A 16,865-nucleotide genomic window follows, 5' to 3' on the forward strand; every position below is an offset into this window, starting at 1 on the left:
TCGGAAAATATTAGGAGGACCACAAATGGAAAAAAAAAATTAGAGAGACTAAAAGCAAAATTTAAAACATTTATAGGGACCAGATACTTATTTCGTCCAATTTGAAGAAAAAAAATTGTATAAAATAAATTTTATATATTATTGATAATATTTCTCTACGACTTGATTTGACTATATCAAATCAAGTCCCTTGAAATAACGATTGGTGCCAAAATCAAGAAGACGAGTCTTCGTGATAATAACTTCAACCAAATTGATAAAGGCAAGAATTTGTACGATATGAAAAACAATGTTAGATCCGTCCTGATAATAAATCCAACCATTGGCACCAATCGTTATTCTCATTCTCTCTTTGGTCGTTTCTTACGCCACTTTTTAGGTGGTGTGTTAGACCCTTTGTATTAAAATTATGTAAAATAATAGCCTCTTCAAAAAAAAAATTATGTAAAATAATCAAGTAATATGACAGTAGCAATCATATGACCGTGATATGGAGACCGTCATATTCAATGTTGAGGCAAATACGTCGAACACAAAGCTTATGTATTTTTTTTTTTTTTGACAAAAACAAAACGATATTTATTCATTCAAATTGATAGAATCGATAGAATACATCAGAATCAAGATCGCTAAAAACGTAAAGGATGAATCTGCGAACAAACTCACATCACCCAAGTTAATAGCATACAACGGCAAAATGCCTACAAATAATATGATAAAATCTAAATCACCAGAATACTCTTGCTTCTGGATCTGCAACGTTGACGTCCAAATCATTGATTGAATCTATGATTGACTGAAGCTGATCTTTCAATATGAACCAACGAAAATCGCAACAAGATGCCAAACCAAACAACGCCGCACAAGACGACGAACAACACAAGGTCGCACTCAGACGACGAAATCACAAAAAAAAAACACAAAAGAAAACGCTTGATATTTGTGAAAATCACTTATTTAGATCGAAAGAAATGGAAAAAAAAAGATGCAGAGGGGTGATTTTAGGTCAAAAAATGACTTAAAACCACCCCTCCTCGATGAGGGAAAAAGAAGGAAAACTTAGAGAGATGTTGGAGTTTCTCTCACTACGGTTAAATTTTAGGAGATGTTGGAGATGTTATACAAAGCTTATGTATAACAAGTAGACTCAAGAAGATTTTAGGAACCGAACCAAAACAATCATTTTTATTGGTTTGGATTTATTTTTCTGAAAAACCGACCCAAATTGACTCGCTAGAGCCTTAACAACAAATGAAAATAAACAAAGGAGGGGAAAAGATACCGAGATTGAATGGGACGATCAGAAATGAAGTGACGAAGAAGACCAATTGTTAAAAGGAGAAAACGAGACAAAAGTGATGTGGGAATAAAAATTTGATTTCCAATTTCTTTCAAAAATTGGACAAATTAGTCTCTATTACATGGTGATGGCATTGAGTTGACTTACACCTCTAGGCTCTATCCACATAAGTTAACAAAAAACCAATATGTTTGAAATCATAAAAAATAAAAATAAAAAGTTTTTTTTTTTCCTATTCACAAATGTCAAGAGATCAAATGATGGAATTTAGTCTAAAAAAAGAATGATGGAATTTAGTTATAAGCTATGAAGCCTAGATACTTCAAAATGGGTGACGTACCGTATCCCCTGCGTATCATGTACCGATACCTGCCCGATACTTTCCGATACGTATCGGAAGAGTATCGGATCATTAAATTTTATTTTTTTAAAAATAATTATCCGATACTTTTCCGATACTTCCCGATACGTATCGGATAATATAAAATTTAATTTTAAATTATTTTGATTTATGCTTTTTTCTTTAAAAAGTAAGAAAAAAACATTATATTACTATAACACTAACAACGTTCCATTGGGATATAGTATAACATTGATGATGCTCTTTTTGGGATATATTGTATATGTAATTGACTAATCATCACTCTCTTAATAGTCAATATTACTTATATTTATGTTGATATGCTACGAGCCTATGACTGGTTTCTTGTGTTTGTTAATATATTTGCATATTAAAAAAAATTGTTATAATTATATTGTACATTTAATTATATAATTTTTTTATTAGCGTATCCCGGCCGTATCGTATCTTGATTTTTTAAATTTTTCCGTATCGGCGTATCGGTGCCGTATCGTATCCGTATCGTATCTTGTATCCGGGCTTCATAGGTTATAAGTTATAACTAGTGATGAATTGGTGGTTGGTCCACCTTGCGAGCGGTAGCAATAAACAGTTGACCGCTAATAGCTATAGTTATTTACGCCCTCCAGTCATTATTATAAACAAAAATCTATCCTTTATGTTCATTCATTAAATGTTGTATGTAACCTAAATATAGACCACATACAACATCTAATGAATGAACCTAGAAAATGAATTTTTGCTTATAATAGTGACCGGATGGTGTACATATTTCTCGCTCAATTTATAATTTAGGTATATGTTAGACGTTAGTTAGGAGAGAGTACGTAGGTATCAATAGAATATTATTACACCATGTTGCAGAGTCAAATTGTTGTATCTTCTTTCTTAGTAATACCCAGATAACAAAAGGAAAATCATGTGTAGGACAAACGGTCAAACTAATTAAATTAACCTTAAACTATGTACTAAATACAAAATCTCTTTCCATATAAAGCTTCCTTGAGACATGGAAGTGTCAAACCTTCAACGAGAAGCAATACAAATAATTCTTTAAAATCCAAAACAAAGTTTATATGCTAGAATAATCATGCCTAGGAGAGAGATATAATTGAACAAACAAAATAAAAGTCCTAGTTAAATTTGCTTTATCTTCACTTCTTTCTTTTGGCGGAAAAAGCATCAGCGTGTTTCATAATCCAGAATCTCTCTATTTCTTCTGCTTTACGACCTGGAATGCGACCTGCTATCAAATTCCACCTGTTGCATTGTGTAGTTTCTATAAATCAATCCTTTCATGTAAAAGCTTACGACAAAATAACATATGTCTCTAAAATGTCAAAATAACATTTTGTCCACCAAACATCATACAACATAAAAAGTTGGTCAATACTTTAAAGGTTTGTCATATGTTGTTTGTTGTGTCTAGTATTTGCTTTTTAGCCTATCAAACACATGTTTAATAAAATCTCTCCTCACAATCACATTTTATCCTTCACCGTGTTTCTAATTAGTTTCTAATAACTTGGTCTTTCGGTATATGATACTAATTGCATGTTTGGTAACATGGTGAATTTGTCGAAATCACGTTGAGTCGTCATGATGATTTAATAAAAGCTACACCCTATAACTTTTGCAAACTCATAATGACTCACTGACCGTGATTTTGAGAAACCCTCGGCTTCTTTATAATTGTAGTTCTTGCAGAATTATTTGTTCTTGTCTATTAACCTTAAAACGTCAAAGCTTCTTTAAAAAAAAAAAAAAAACTCAAAATGTCAAAGGAATATAGACAAAGTATTATATATGGTTAATTACCTATCTCCAACTAGGTCGTACATCCTCCGAATGAGATCCTCCTCTTGCTCGCTCATCTCTATGAACTCCCACTCAGTGCTGCTCACTTCTGCACCAGCTAACATTTAACAAACAACAAACATTAAATACTGGTATGAGGTTCAGTTAGTTATACTCATAGATGCATCATATACTGGTATGAGGCCATTAAAGAAAAAAATTGAAATTTGAAAAAGCAATAAAGAAAATAATGGCATGTTGGGGTGTGTGTGTGTTGGGGGGGGGGGGGGGGGGGGTAAATTAGAAACCACCTTCAGAGGTTTGACTTGTGTTTGGGGAGATATTTGCCTTATTTTGGGAACGTTCTTCCATATTTTATCTACCTGGTGGTTACTGGATATAGAAACAAGATGGGGCAGAGGCTGCGGTTTAATAAAGGTACAGCTGAAACATGGGGAAATTTATAGTACGTAGATAACTCTGCCCCTCGGTCAGTCAAACTAATGTTAATTAATAATTTATTTACCTTCTAGATGATATGAATGAAATATGCACAACAACTAGGGTACGTTCTAATTAACGTTGTTTAATATTCAACACGATTTCCACCATAAGTAGATAAAACTTTTCAAGTTGCTCAAGTGTTAGGAACATTATTTTGTTAACACTCTCTATAACATCTATTTTTTATTAGATCAAATTAATATGAATCCTACATTTTAAAAATGAGTCTCTTATAAAATGATGCGACTCTTGTGTATTTGACTTAATAAATAAGTAAGTGGTAAATAGAGTATTGAAAACATAATGTTTCTAGTACTCTTCAAATAATAATTATATCAAGTAAATCAATAAAAACTTAAGAATAAGATATAAGATATAGAGCTACATCTTTCAAAGAAAAAATATAGAGAGGAATAACAACATCATAATTTCATAAATTTTATTTCTATGTGTTGGTTTTTCATTGATTTATTAAATACTAAGGTTGAATAATTATATTTTAACGAGTCTTTGAATATTCATCTTGTAATCAATGAATATTAGGTATCACATGGTTAATGTGTTTGAGTAGTAGTCGATAATTGAATAAATCTATGATGGTGGAACTATTCAACTCTTCATAGAAAGATATGGTTTGAAATCTTACGACTATTCATGAAATAATTAACAAAACCATTGAAATCATAAATGAAAGAGTTGTGTACTTTCTCAATAGATATATGTCTTCGGATATGAGCAATGACTTAACTCTAATTAAGAACTTTTAACTATTGTAAGAGACTTAATGTCAATGCATGCACATTGGTTAAACCTTAAGAAAGAATAAGAGGAGTATCATATCATATAATCATTCAAGAACATCAAATCAACATTAAAAGGATGACTACAAGCAATAAGTTTTTTTTTCACATTTCTTCTTATCATTTTTTTTAACGGCAAAATTTATTAAAAACTTGATCTCTGCTCAGGACGAACAAAGACCAGCATTAGAGATTACAGAACCAAGGCGTCGTATATATGCGGAACATCCAAAAAAATATCATAAAAGACACAGTACACCCATCACCTAACCAAGACCTACCTTCAACACTCAAAAGAACAACAACCACCAATACCAACTTCACCACCTAAATCAAACTCTGTCACAAAGGGCCACTGAATTAAGGACTAATTGATTATTTATTGGACATAATATTTGTCATGACGTGTAATATATTCTAAATATGTGTCATTAGAGCATTTCATTTATTTCATACACATTTCTTTAAAAAATATATATTTCATACACAAAACAAAGGAAAAAATGATTGCAAAGTAAATTGTAAAAAAGAAGTGAACTTTCCAAGGTTGCCCTCTCAAATCTTTTAGGAGGAGTCCGGGATTTGATATCATTTGTTGATTCCTTTATTGCAGAGGGTGTATATGTTAAACTACGTTCCATTAACATATATCGACTTAAATGCAGTTTGATTCTTCTATTTTGTCAAAACCGTAATTTTGGGTTTTTTTTATCTCTATACTTGTGCAATTTCGGTCCCTCGTTTTAATTTTTTGACTAATTCGTTATTTTAACCATCTAGTTTGATGACATGATAATAAACTGGTTACTACTAAACCTTTTGTGTCATTTCGGTTGATCTTCTTTCGACCGTATATACTTGATCATGACTCAATTTAACACCTTAATTTTTAAGAGCCTCAACAATTAGGTCATTTGTTTTTATGTCAGGTCGCCTAATATATTGTCACATCGTTAAATTAGATAGTCAAAATCATAAATTGGTCGTAATTTTTTGAAGCGGGCCAAAATTGCACAATTAAAATTGAGGATCAAAATTATGGTTTTGACAACATAAAGGACTAAAACTACATTTTAAGCGTAATATAATTTTTGGTGCGAGTTCAACAAAAAAAATTGCCGTCAAAATAATGTAGTTATATATATAGCTGACTGCTTGGTGGTGGTACAAACCGATCGATGTAGATTCATAATGCTATAAGTATATTGACTGTTAGTTGTATATTTTAACCTTTTCAGATTGCAATTATATGCATTTCACAAAAACAAAAATGACACAACTCTCTCTTTATATAATAACCGCCAACCAAATATATATAAACTCGTGTTCTTTTTTATTCTATTTTCAAAGTTCTTTATTTTATTTTAGGGGATTCTATTTCCAAAGTTAACATAATGTACCCGTATATATTACTCCCTCCGTTTCAAAATACATGTCCAATTTTTACAATGTGCACTATTCACTTGACTTACTTTGACCATACTTTTTTACTAATGTATAAATACAAATATTAGCATGTAAGATGTTGTTTGATTTGTCTCGACAAATATTTTCAAAATATTAAATTTTTATAATTTTTTACTTTAGATAATTAAAGATATTAACGGTCAAAATTGTGCATTGGCATATGTGAAGTTGTTGACTTGGACATGTATTTTGAAACGGAGGGAGTATTTTCAAAGTGGACTTTCTTTAATTTAACTATAATTTGTTTCCGATGAACTAATAGTTGTTTTTAAAAATAATATTATGTGATTAACAATATTTTTTTTTTGTTGTCTAACAATCTAATGACTATAAATTCAATTATTAAGGTGAACCAGAATCCGGAGTTTGAACTCCGACACTTGCATGTTGAGACATAGCTCATAGACCGATTAACTTTAATTTTTAATTGACATTATTAACTACAATCCTTATAAGATGAATCGATAGCTAGCTGCACTTTTTTTTCTTTTTTTTTTCTTCATTTTGCTAGACGCAATCACATTACTACGTCCATAAAAAAATAATGGTTTAAATGTGTAATTGGTCCTTGCACTTTCAACAGATTTTGGTATTGGTCCCTGCACTTTTTTTTGTTTGGCATTGGTCCCTGCACTTTGTAAAAATATTGTCATTGGTCCCTGCACTTTTTTTTGTTTGACATTGGTCCTTGCACTTTGTAAAAATATTGGTATTGGTCCCTGCACTTTGTAAAAATTTTGGTATTGATCCCAATCATTTCATGCCACGTGGCACCAATACCAATATTTGTCCAAAGTGCAGGGACCAATACCAATATTTTTACAAAGTGCAGGGACCAATGCCAAACAAAAAAAAGTGCAGGGACCAATGCCAATATTTTTACAAAGTGAAGGGACCAATGCCAAACAAAAAAAAAGTGCAAGAACCAATGCCAAAATCTGTTGAAAGTGCAGGGACCAATTACACATTTAAACCAAAAATAATTACGTTGCTGCTTGGTGGTGATAGATTCATTTTTTATAATTTAGTTGAATGGTTGGTTATATTATCCAATTCTAGAAGCTTGCTTTTTTAAAAAGGAATTGAATAAGGATAAATAGATGACCGTATAGAAAGTGAGCTCCTTTGCTTCTCGATAATCCCTTCTTCGTAAATTCTAGAAAGCCATGGGCCCATGTCTTAGACTTGTCAATCATGTTTGTAAAGATTTTGTTAACTAAAAATAGATTGGGTGGTGTTAACTTGTACCCTTAGGGCACATGTTAAGAAATCCAAAAAAAAAATATTCTCTAAAATTTTGTGCATTCAATTTATTAAAAAGTTAAAGATTAAATGTAATACACACATTACAATAAAGTATTTCTATATTTAGTTGATTAATTTGTGCCTTGAGGGCACAAGTTAGCATTTCCCAAATAGATTATACTTCCTCCGGTCACTATTATAAGCAAATTTATACTTTTTAGATTCATTCAATAAATGATGTATGTGGTCTACAATATAGACCACATACATCATTTATTCAATGAACCTAAAAAGTTAAAATTTGCTTATAATAGTGACCGGAGGGAGTATATGTTTAACTATGTTATACTACACTGGTGACGTACGGGCACAAGTTGCACAATATTTAAAAATGCTTAATAGCAGTTTTCGTCCCCTAACTTTCACGAAGTTGCGATTTTGGTCCCCAAAGAAAAATCTACAAAATTGCCTCCTAAGTTTTGCAACTGTAGCAGTTTTGGCCCCCCAAGGCTAAAAAAATAACAGTCAAAATTGGTATTGGAGCCAAAACTGCCATAGGTGTAAAACTTAGGGGCTAGTTTTGTAGTTTTTTTCTTAGGAGTTAAAATCGCAACTTTGGAAAAGTTAGGGGGCTAAAACTGCTATTAAGCCTTTTAAAGATTGTTCTATACATACTCCATTTCATATTAAGTGATATAGTTGATAATGTCACATATGTTAATATATAACTTTAATCTTTAATATATTTAATTATTTATTTAGAAAAATTATAAAAATTTAATATTTTAAAAGTATGTTATTTAGATAACTTACATGGTCAAATTAAATCACTTAATATAAAAAGGTTAAATTTCAATCATTTCTTTTATTAAATAGTGTATAATATGTTTGTCCAAAAACTAGTAGCCTGAAGATTCTCTTATTTTATAGGCAATTTTTTTTTGGTGGTGGTCGGAGTTTGAACCTCAGATCTTGCATATATTATGGCTCTGTTTGGTAAAATTAGCTGATAGCTGATAAGCTAGCTGATAGCTTTTAGCTGATAAGCTAGCTGATAGTTTTTAGCTGATAGCTTTTAGCTGATAAGCTAGTTGAAGTGTTTGGTAAAATTAGCTGATAGCTTTTGCTTTGAATAATAAGGGTAAATATGGAAGAAAAATGAGAAGCTAAAAGCTATAAGCTCAAAAGCTACTTGAAGTAGCTTCTGAAAAATAGCTTATAAGCTCCTGAAATAAGCTATAAGCTCGTTGTACCAAACAGAGCTAAAGTGTTACCAAACAGAGCTTTTTTTGTCAAATGAGCTTATAAGCTAAGAGCTAAAAGCTCTTTTTTTGGGTTTACCAAACAGAGTCTATGCATTGTCTATACCAACTGAGTTTTTTTGAAGAAACTAAATGAAATATATTAAAGAAACAATCAGTCCCTCAAGCACAAGGTGTGCCGGAGAGAGCTGAAGAAAGTTAATTACAATACAGCAAGGCTAAAACAGCCATAAATCAAAAACAAAACAAACATTACATGACAGTCTGTAAACAACATAAGGGATTTTGTCTCCAAAATGAATAGTCAAAAACAAAAGTGATATAGTTTGCTTTCAACCACCAATATGTTTGAAGTTTAACCCTTTCAATAAGAGCTTCCAGACGATCACCGTGGTTTTGAAAAATCCTCTTGTTGCGATCTTTCCATATAACAAATAAGACCGAAATCCATATAATAGTAAAAGCTGTTCGAGAATTCTTTGAGAACCCTCCAAGATCACAAAACTGATTAGCATGTGTATTTAAATTGCCATGAAACACCGTAACTATACCAAGCCAAGTCGATATCAAGGGCCATAACCGACTATAATGATCACATTGAAAGAACAAATGGTCCCTTTCTTCCTCCTTACCACACAAGGCCGCACAAGAAACATTAGTAGCCTCAAGGACATTCCTCTTGCGAAGATTGTCCTTTGTAGCAAGTCTATTCAGAAAGAGACGCCAAACAAAGATGTTAACCTTTAAGGGAACCGCTTTAAGCCATAAAAATTGAGCAAAATCTGCATTGATGTTGAAGTCCACCGTTGTTAAATAAGAATAAGCTGAATGCACCGTGTATATTTGTGACGAATGGAGTCTCCACACCCACCTATCAGAAGTGTCTACCTGCAAAACAATGTTAGCCAACTGCTCCACACACTCCCCCAACAACTCCTCCTCCCACGCAAATAAACTCCGCCTCCACCTCCATGCTCCCCCATCTTCCCCCCACCCTAACAAAAACATCTCCATCACCGTAATCTCTTTATTTTCCGACAACTCAAAAAGTCTAGAGCAAGACACAGCTAATGGAACATCTAGCAGCCAAGGATCCTCCCAAAACATGGTGGTGCTCCCATCTCCTACCTTCCTAACTATGTTATCAACCAACCACGAAGCATCTGCCAAACCCACACCTGATCTAATTTGGTTTAAGTGACGCCACCAAATCGACCCAACTCCCTCACAAAACCGCACCCTCCCTCCAACCTCTCCGTACTTCGCTCGCAGTACCACATTCCACAAACTCTCCCTATCCTCTAACACCCGCCACACCCATTTCCCCAACAAAGAAATATTGAACTCCCGCAGCCTTTTCACCCCCCAAACCTCCATTCTCCTTCTTCAAACAAATATTGTCCCATTTGATCCAAGAAAGTTTCCTAGAATCCTCACCGCCACCCAAAAAAAAATTAATAAAAATAGAGTCAAGGGTAGAAATGATACCTGAGGGAGCTTTGAAGAAAGAAAGGAAATAAACCGGAATGGACGACAGAACGGACTTTAGCAAAACCAACCGACCACCTAAAGATAAATTTTTACACTTCCAACCTAATAACCGGCAACGTATCCTTTCTACCAACGGATACCAAAAATGAATTTTCCGTGGACCTCCACCAATGGGCAGCCCTAAATAAATAAAAGGGATCCGACCATGTTTACAATGCATTACCACTGCTGCCTCATGAAGCCAAGAATCATTAACATTGACTCCGAATAACATACTTTTGTGAAAATTAACTTTCAACCCTGAGACAGCTTCAAATAACAACAGGATTGCCTTCATAGCCCGAACATTAGCCCACGACTTAACACCAATCAGTAAAGTGTCATCTGCAAACTGAAGATGGGACACTGCCACAGGTACATGCGCCCCAACACTATATGGTGTAAAAAATCGTTTGTAACCACCGCAGACATCATAACGTTAAGACCTTCCGCTGCTAACAGGAACAAGAACGGAGTAAGAGGGTCCCCTTGACGAAGACCTCTCTCCAAATTAAACTCATCAGTTGGGCACCCATTTACTAACACGGATGTTGTTGCCGTTGTTACACATTCCATTATCCAAGAACGCCACAAACGTGGGAAATTCATTTTAACCATAACCTCCTCTAGGTAACCCTAATCAACTGAATCATATGCTTTCTCGAAATCCACTTTAAACATAAGTAAATCTTTCTTTTGACACTTCGCATCATCAACTAATTCATTAGCAATCAATATCCCATCAAGAATTTGTCTGCCCTTTATAAAAGCAGACTGAGAAGCAGACACAACATTTCCCACCACCATTCTCAATCGATTAGCCAAAACTTTGGAAAGAATTTTATAGACACTACTCACCAAAGATATCGGACGAAAATCAGCCACCCGTTGAGGATTTTCAACCTTAGGAATCAAAGCTATAAAAGTGGAATTAAGGCCTTTAGTAAGCTTACCATGATGATAGAACTCCGCAAAAAAATTCAGCAAATCAACCTTCAAGACTTCCCAAAAATCTTTGAAAAATCCTAAGTTAATACCATCTGGGCCAGGGCTCTTATAGCTATCACAGTCCCACACCGCTGCCTTAATTTCCTCCATCAGAAAGGGTTTAATGAGATCAGCCCCTTCCGTTCCTGTCAATGACTTAAACACCAATCCACCAATGTCCGGCCTCACATGCGGAATCCTCTTGAAGTGATTATGAAAATGTTGAAAAATAGTTTGCCACACTGGTTCCACGCCTTCAATATTAACTCCATCAACTAACAAAGAAACAATAGAATTCACCCTCTTTCTGGAAGACATAATACCATGAAAAAATTTAGAGTTTGCGTCACCTTCCTTCAACCAGTTAACCCTTGACTTCTGCCATTGCATACTTGTTTGGAGTTTCGATAAAGCCATGATGTCAGCCGAGAGCATGTGAAGCTCGGCTACCTCCTGATCACCCATTAAGTTATTCTCACCAAGAGCATCCAACGTAGCCATACAATCCTGAGCCTCCTGAATTTTACTATCAATGTTAAGAGTATGATTCAAATGCCAACTTCTCAAACTTTGTTTTAATGCTTTAAGTTTTTCTTTCAGAATAAAACCACTCCACCCTTGCACCTGAATCGATCGCCATTTATCTTTAACAAAATCACCATAGCCTGGAATATCCACTCAACATTTTAGCATTCTGAGGGGTTTAGGCCCCCAATTTTCCTCATCAATGGTTAAGAGAATAGGACAATGATCTGACAAACTTCTAGGAAGAGCCAATTGAATACAGTTAGGAAACATAGACACCCAAGATTCTGATAACAAAAAACGATCTAGACGGCTCATGGTTACACCATCTCCCCGATACCAGGTAAAATTACGACCACACAAAGGTAAATCAATGAGAAAGTTACCATCAATGAACTGATTAAAAGGAGCATAGTCACCAGAAAAGGAATTTTCCGCTCGCCCTCTTCTTTCTTCACTAGACCGAACGGCATTAAAGTCACCAAGAATACACCAAGCAACTTCACCATGTACCTGAATCAAGTTAGTCAAAGCGTCCCACAAGTCTTGATGCCCCCTGATATCGCATGGAGCATAAGTATTGGCCAAACAAAACACTTCATTATTTGTTATGAACTTCCCTTTAACAATCAAACAATTAGCAATATTTACCGACAACCAAACATCCAACACACCAGGGTCCCACATTGTGATAATACCACCAGACGCTCCAACTGAACGTTTGAAAGAAAAAGCCAACGGATCAGATCCCCACAACGAACGACATAAGAATTCATCTACCACCTCCAGCTTAGATTCTTGAATACACAACACAGTCGGCTTCCTCTCTGACATCAACCTCCTAATCTCCCTCTTCTTCTCTGTTGCCTCTAAACCTCTAATATTAACAGATAAAATCTTCATTTCTACCACCAACTCCCCACACACCACCACTCGACCCCCACACACCCTAAACCACCCTCGCCCCCTTCTCCCTCACCTCCCCACCACCTGATGGCCCTCCACGTCCACCCTTTCTAGAAAGAACCTGAAAACTATTACTACACCGAACACCGATAGCTTCTCCCACATCTACAATGTCTTCCTCTATTACCTTTGCACCCCCATGAAGGACTGACCAATTCTTCCAATCTTTAGAGTTAGCTGAATGTCCCGATCCCGCAGACAATGACACCCCATTTTTCTTACAAGAAGATGTTTTGGATGAAGTTTTAGAGTTCTTCCCCGTCACTATATGTTTTTTAGAAGTTTTGGATTTTTTCAGAGACCGAATCAACGCTAATCTATCAGTTTCTGATAATCTCGCAATTTTTTTCAAACCAACCAAAGAAGGAACCACCTTGTGCCTTTTTGCTGAGCGACTCTTCTTAGACACTTTCCTCAACCCGTCATCTCCCTTCTCTATAGAATTTACGGCCAAGGTCTTTGCTGTTGAAGAACTCGAATTTTCCTTGACATCAACATTGTCCACTTTATCTTGAATAGGCTTGATACTATCGGACTCACCCAACTCCTTAGCATTATTAGAACGTTCCACCCAATCCTCTTGCATTTGTTGAACAAGAGCATCAACTAAAGGTTCCTCCTCTTCCATACAAGCTGGGGCTGAACAATGTGAATTAGTATCATTTTCATATTCTACTAAACAAGCGTCTTCAGCAAAACCAAACTCCATATCTTCAATAAAATGAATAAGATACACCCTCCCATCAATCTTAAAATTGACAACAAAATTTAACTCTTTTAATTCGGATGTAGCAATCAAAAAACGAGCAAAATCCATTTTTTCTTTATTGACGGTAACATCATCTATCTTGATTAATCTACCTCTAGATGAGGCCAACTCTAGGAAAAAAATATCATTCCAAGCATGTAAAGGCACCCCATAGCACCTGACCCAAGCACCCCTCTCATAAGGCACACTAACATCATTCGTCCAAGGTCGACAATCACATAGAAAATTACCAATAAATTCTGCCGCTGAATTAAATAATTCCATAACATCACCGTCCACACACGGATGTAGCAAAACAGTATCCCCACCTAGTGATATTATCTTAAAATCCTCAAAACCAGCATCAACAAAAGATTGTTGGATAACAGAGAAACACTTACCATCCTTAATTTTGGCCAAGATGCATTTCTTAGCCCATTCGACATCGTCATGGAAAGGTAAATATTCATGAGTCGCTTGTGCATTATTACCACACGCAGATTCTGTTTCCTCCCCAACAATAGGCTTCGGCCTCCCATCATTGTTCACCTCAACAACCTTCGACTTAACACCTTCCTCCGTCCCCACCTTCAGCCCCTTCGAACCACCACACTCCACCTCCCCCACCGTAAACACCCTCTCCCTCTCCCTCTCCAATTCGCTTCGAATGGCAGCCACCTTCACCTTTTCTAAAGCCAACTTCCGACTATCCCCTCTCACGTCCACTTTCCCCTCCAACTCCCTCGGTTTTTTTCCTACCTTATCACCCCTATAATTTTCTCCCTCAACCCTCTTACCACCAGTCCCCTCCTCACCACCAGCACTACCTCCTTCTACATCAACAAACCTATCAAACTTTGCGACATTTGCAAACAGCCTAAGATCCCAAAATACAACATTATTGAGTGCCCTTTTCAACTTTTCTACATCACGTACCTTCAAAAATTTAGCAAAACCAAAGCGTTGTCCGCGCACATTACGAAACCGAGAAAGATAAACGTCTGACAGAATTCCACACACCTCCAAGCCTTTCTTCAAATCAACAAACAGCAGACGATCAGGAAAATTGGTGATATAGAACACTGCTGATACCTGAATTGCATTGCTTTTGTTTCCGTTTTTGCTTCCCACAACCCGCATTTGATCTGTGTCACTACCATTGTTTCGAAAACTGCCATGAACTGCCTTGTTAACCTGCGCGTCACCAACATCAGAGTTCCTATCTGTCCTATGCCGAGCCACGTCTTCTCTAGAGCATGAAAAAGGACGTCCATAACGATAAGTTAAAGATCTTCCACGGTCTGAACCATGAAAAACCCTAACCCTAGATGGTGCAACACGCATTCTGTCCCTGCCAACAGACCTGTCACGAGAATGAGCCCTTTCATAGTAACGTCCCTGTCGTTCCGGTGAATAAGCCAAACCTCCATGTCTGTTGTCCCGCCGCTGTCCGTACCGTCCGTCCTGTTCCGGTCCCAATGCTTTCCTTCTCCTATTTCTCACCCAGGTCCATTCCCCTTGATCCCACCCCGTTTCTGCCTCCCCGACATATGGCCCATCCCCCCCATTCGAACGCACCACCAACGAAGGAAAACGACGTGAAGGTTGCCGGTAACCTGCTGGTCTAGCGCTCTCTCTCCTATCTCTCATGTTATATCAGTTTTTATACCAACTGAGTTAAGCTCACGAGAACCAATTTTTTTTTATTATATTAAAGGTGCAATGTTTCCACCAATTGCGACCGCCATTATTCTTCTAGTAGAATATATAGAGTATATACGGTGTTAAATTTCTTACCACTTAAATCAAATTTATTGTTGGTTTTTTCCTCAACTTATCTCCATTTAATAATACTTTTTATTCAGTACATAACAAACTTACGTTAAATTATCGAGGAAAAAATTGAATTGAAAATGTGAATAAAACTTTTGCTTTTAAAAAAAGAAGTGTACAAAACAATAAAATCTAAAAGCTTTAGGCCAAAAGAAAAGACTTAGCGCCATAAGAAAAATTGCATATTTTGTTTTTATGTTGAGATATGTCTTCCTGCTAAAATAAAAATTGAGACATGTCTTTAATTTGAGTTATAGGATAATTAGGATAAGTTAGTTGAACAGAACCTCAGTGCATGAAAATTGGTGTCCCGTTAAGCGATGGTAGGTGTTCATGCATGTGCCGGTATCCCAGGCGGGTTGGTTTGGTTGGTGGGTTGCATGCATTCCAACTTGTTCAAATTTGGTTTGAAACTTGGTAAAGTGAATGAATATAATAAAGTTGGGTGTTCGCGGTTTGGTTTGGTTTGGTTCGATTTTGAAATCAAAAGTCATCTGAACAGTAAGATAAAAATGCATGCGGTTTGGTTTGGTTTGGTTGACTTTTAAAATACAATCCGAACCAAACCAAACAAATATGGTTTGGATTGGTTGGTGCAGTTTTTTTGAAACAATATAATTTGTGTTTCCGACATTAAAATCAAGTTAAAAGCTAAAACACAACATATTTTCGTTCTCTAAACGTGGACAAAAAGTAATCTTATTTTATAAGAAATGCAAAAAACTAATATTTTATCATTCTCTAAAAGTTCAAGTAGCACATAAATAGATTTTGAAATAAAAAGCAAACAAGAAACTTAACAAAAGAAAATATATGTCATTTCATAAAAAATTTCCATTGAGTTTATTTGAGTATTGGTCTAGGTAATATATGTTTAATTAATGTTTTTCTTATGTTGCGGTTTGGTTTGAATTGATTCGGTTGGTAAGTAAAAACCGCAAACTGAACCAAAATATACGGTTGAGTAAAAAAAATGATATGAATACATTCGAACCAAATACAATTTTTTGCGGTTTTGATTTGGGTTGGTTCGATTTGCAGTTTTTCTATTGGATTGGTTCGGTTTTGAACACCCCTACAATAAATTGCTTATTTAGACTCATGGTTCTTATGTTGATATCCTATATAAATTTTTACATGTTAAAAAAATTAAAATTGTAAAATTGTATTGAAATTTTTTTTTTTAGAAATTTTATACTGAGATTTATAAATTTTATATAAAATATATAACTTGAAATATTGAATTTATTTATCGAAAAGTCAAAAGTGATTTTAAAAACTTAAAATAGATTTTGTTTGTTCTACTCCCGATTCTAATTTTGAAAACTTAAAAATGTGTTTGCAGTTTTGATATATTTAGATTACAATACTTTTTTTGTACAAGTCAAAATGAATTAGATTAACACTAATAGCGCAATCACTTCAGCACAAGACGTGCCAAAACAATCATGAAAAATACAAACAGTCTGTCAAAGATACATAAAAAGCTAGTCGATACCCAAACACATAAGTGGGTTCGACCACCACAAATGAGTACCGA

The 16,865-nt window shown here is 35.2% G+C and overlaps 2 protein-coding genes across 4 annotated transcripts; both read right to left on the reverse strand.

The window, feature by feature from the left end:
• Positions 1-2,585: 2,585 nt before the first annotated feature.
• LOC146919177 (transcription factor TRY-like) lies at positions 2,586-3,917 on the reverse strand. Of its 3 annotated transcripts, none has more exons than XM_085712429.1 (3): positions 3,770-3,917; positions 3,480-3,567; positions 2,586-2,921 (listed from the first exon to the last, which is right to left on the reverse strand). In XM_085712429.1, the coding sequence occupies exons 1-3, from the start codon at positions 3,828-3,830 to the stop codon at positions 2,816-2,818; spliced, it is 255 nt and encodes an 84-aa protein (XP_085568555.1). In that variant the 5' UTR covers positions 3,831-3,917; the 3' UTR covers positions 2,586-2,815. The 3 variants fall into 3 exon arrangements, with proteins under 3 accessions (XP_085568555.1, XP_085568553.1, XP_085568554.1); XM_085712427.1 differs by having other exon boundaries at positions 2,586-2,924; positions 3,480-3,576; positions 3,770-3,914; XM_085712428.1 differs by having other exon boundaries at positions 3,480-3,576; positions 3,770-3,913.
• An 8,775-nt stretch (positions 3,918-12,692) lies between these two features.
• On the reverse strand, positions 12,693-15,142 carry LOC146919178 (uncharacterized). The gene has a single exon (XM_085710674.1). It carries the CDS (start codon positions 15,140-15,142, stop codon positions 12,728-12,730), a length of 2,415 nt encoding a protein of 804 aa, XP_085566800.1. The 3' UTR covers positions 12,693-12,727.
• Positions 15,143-16,865: the final 1,723 nt, after the last annotated feature.

This window comes from Medicago sativa, chromosome 5, assembly GCF_051527215.1.
Source record: "Medicago sativa cultivar Bolivia chromosome 5, Bolivia_mono, whole genome shotgun sequence".
In the NCBI taxonomy this organism is placed as follows: Eukaryota; Viridiplantae; Streptophyta; class Magnoliopsida; order Fabales; family Fabaceae; genus Medicago; species Medicago sativa.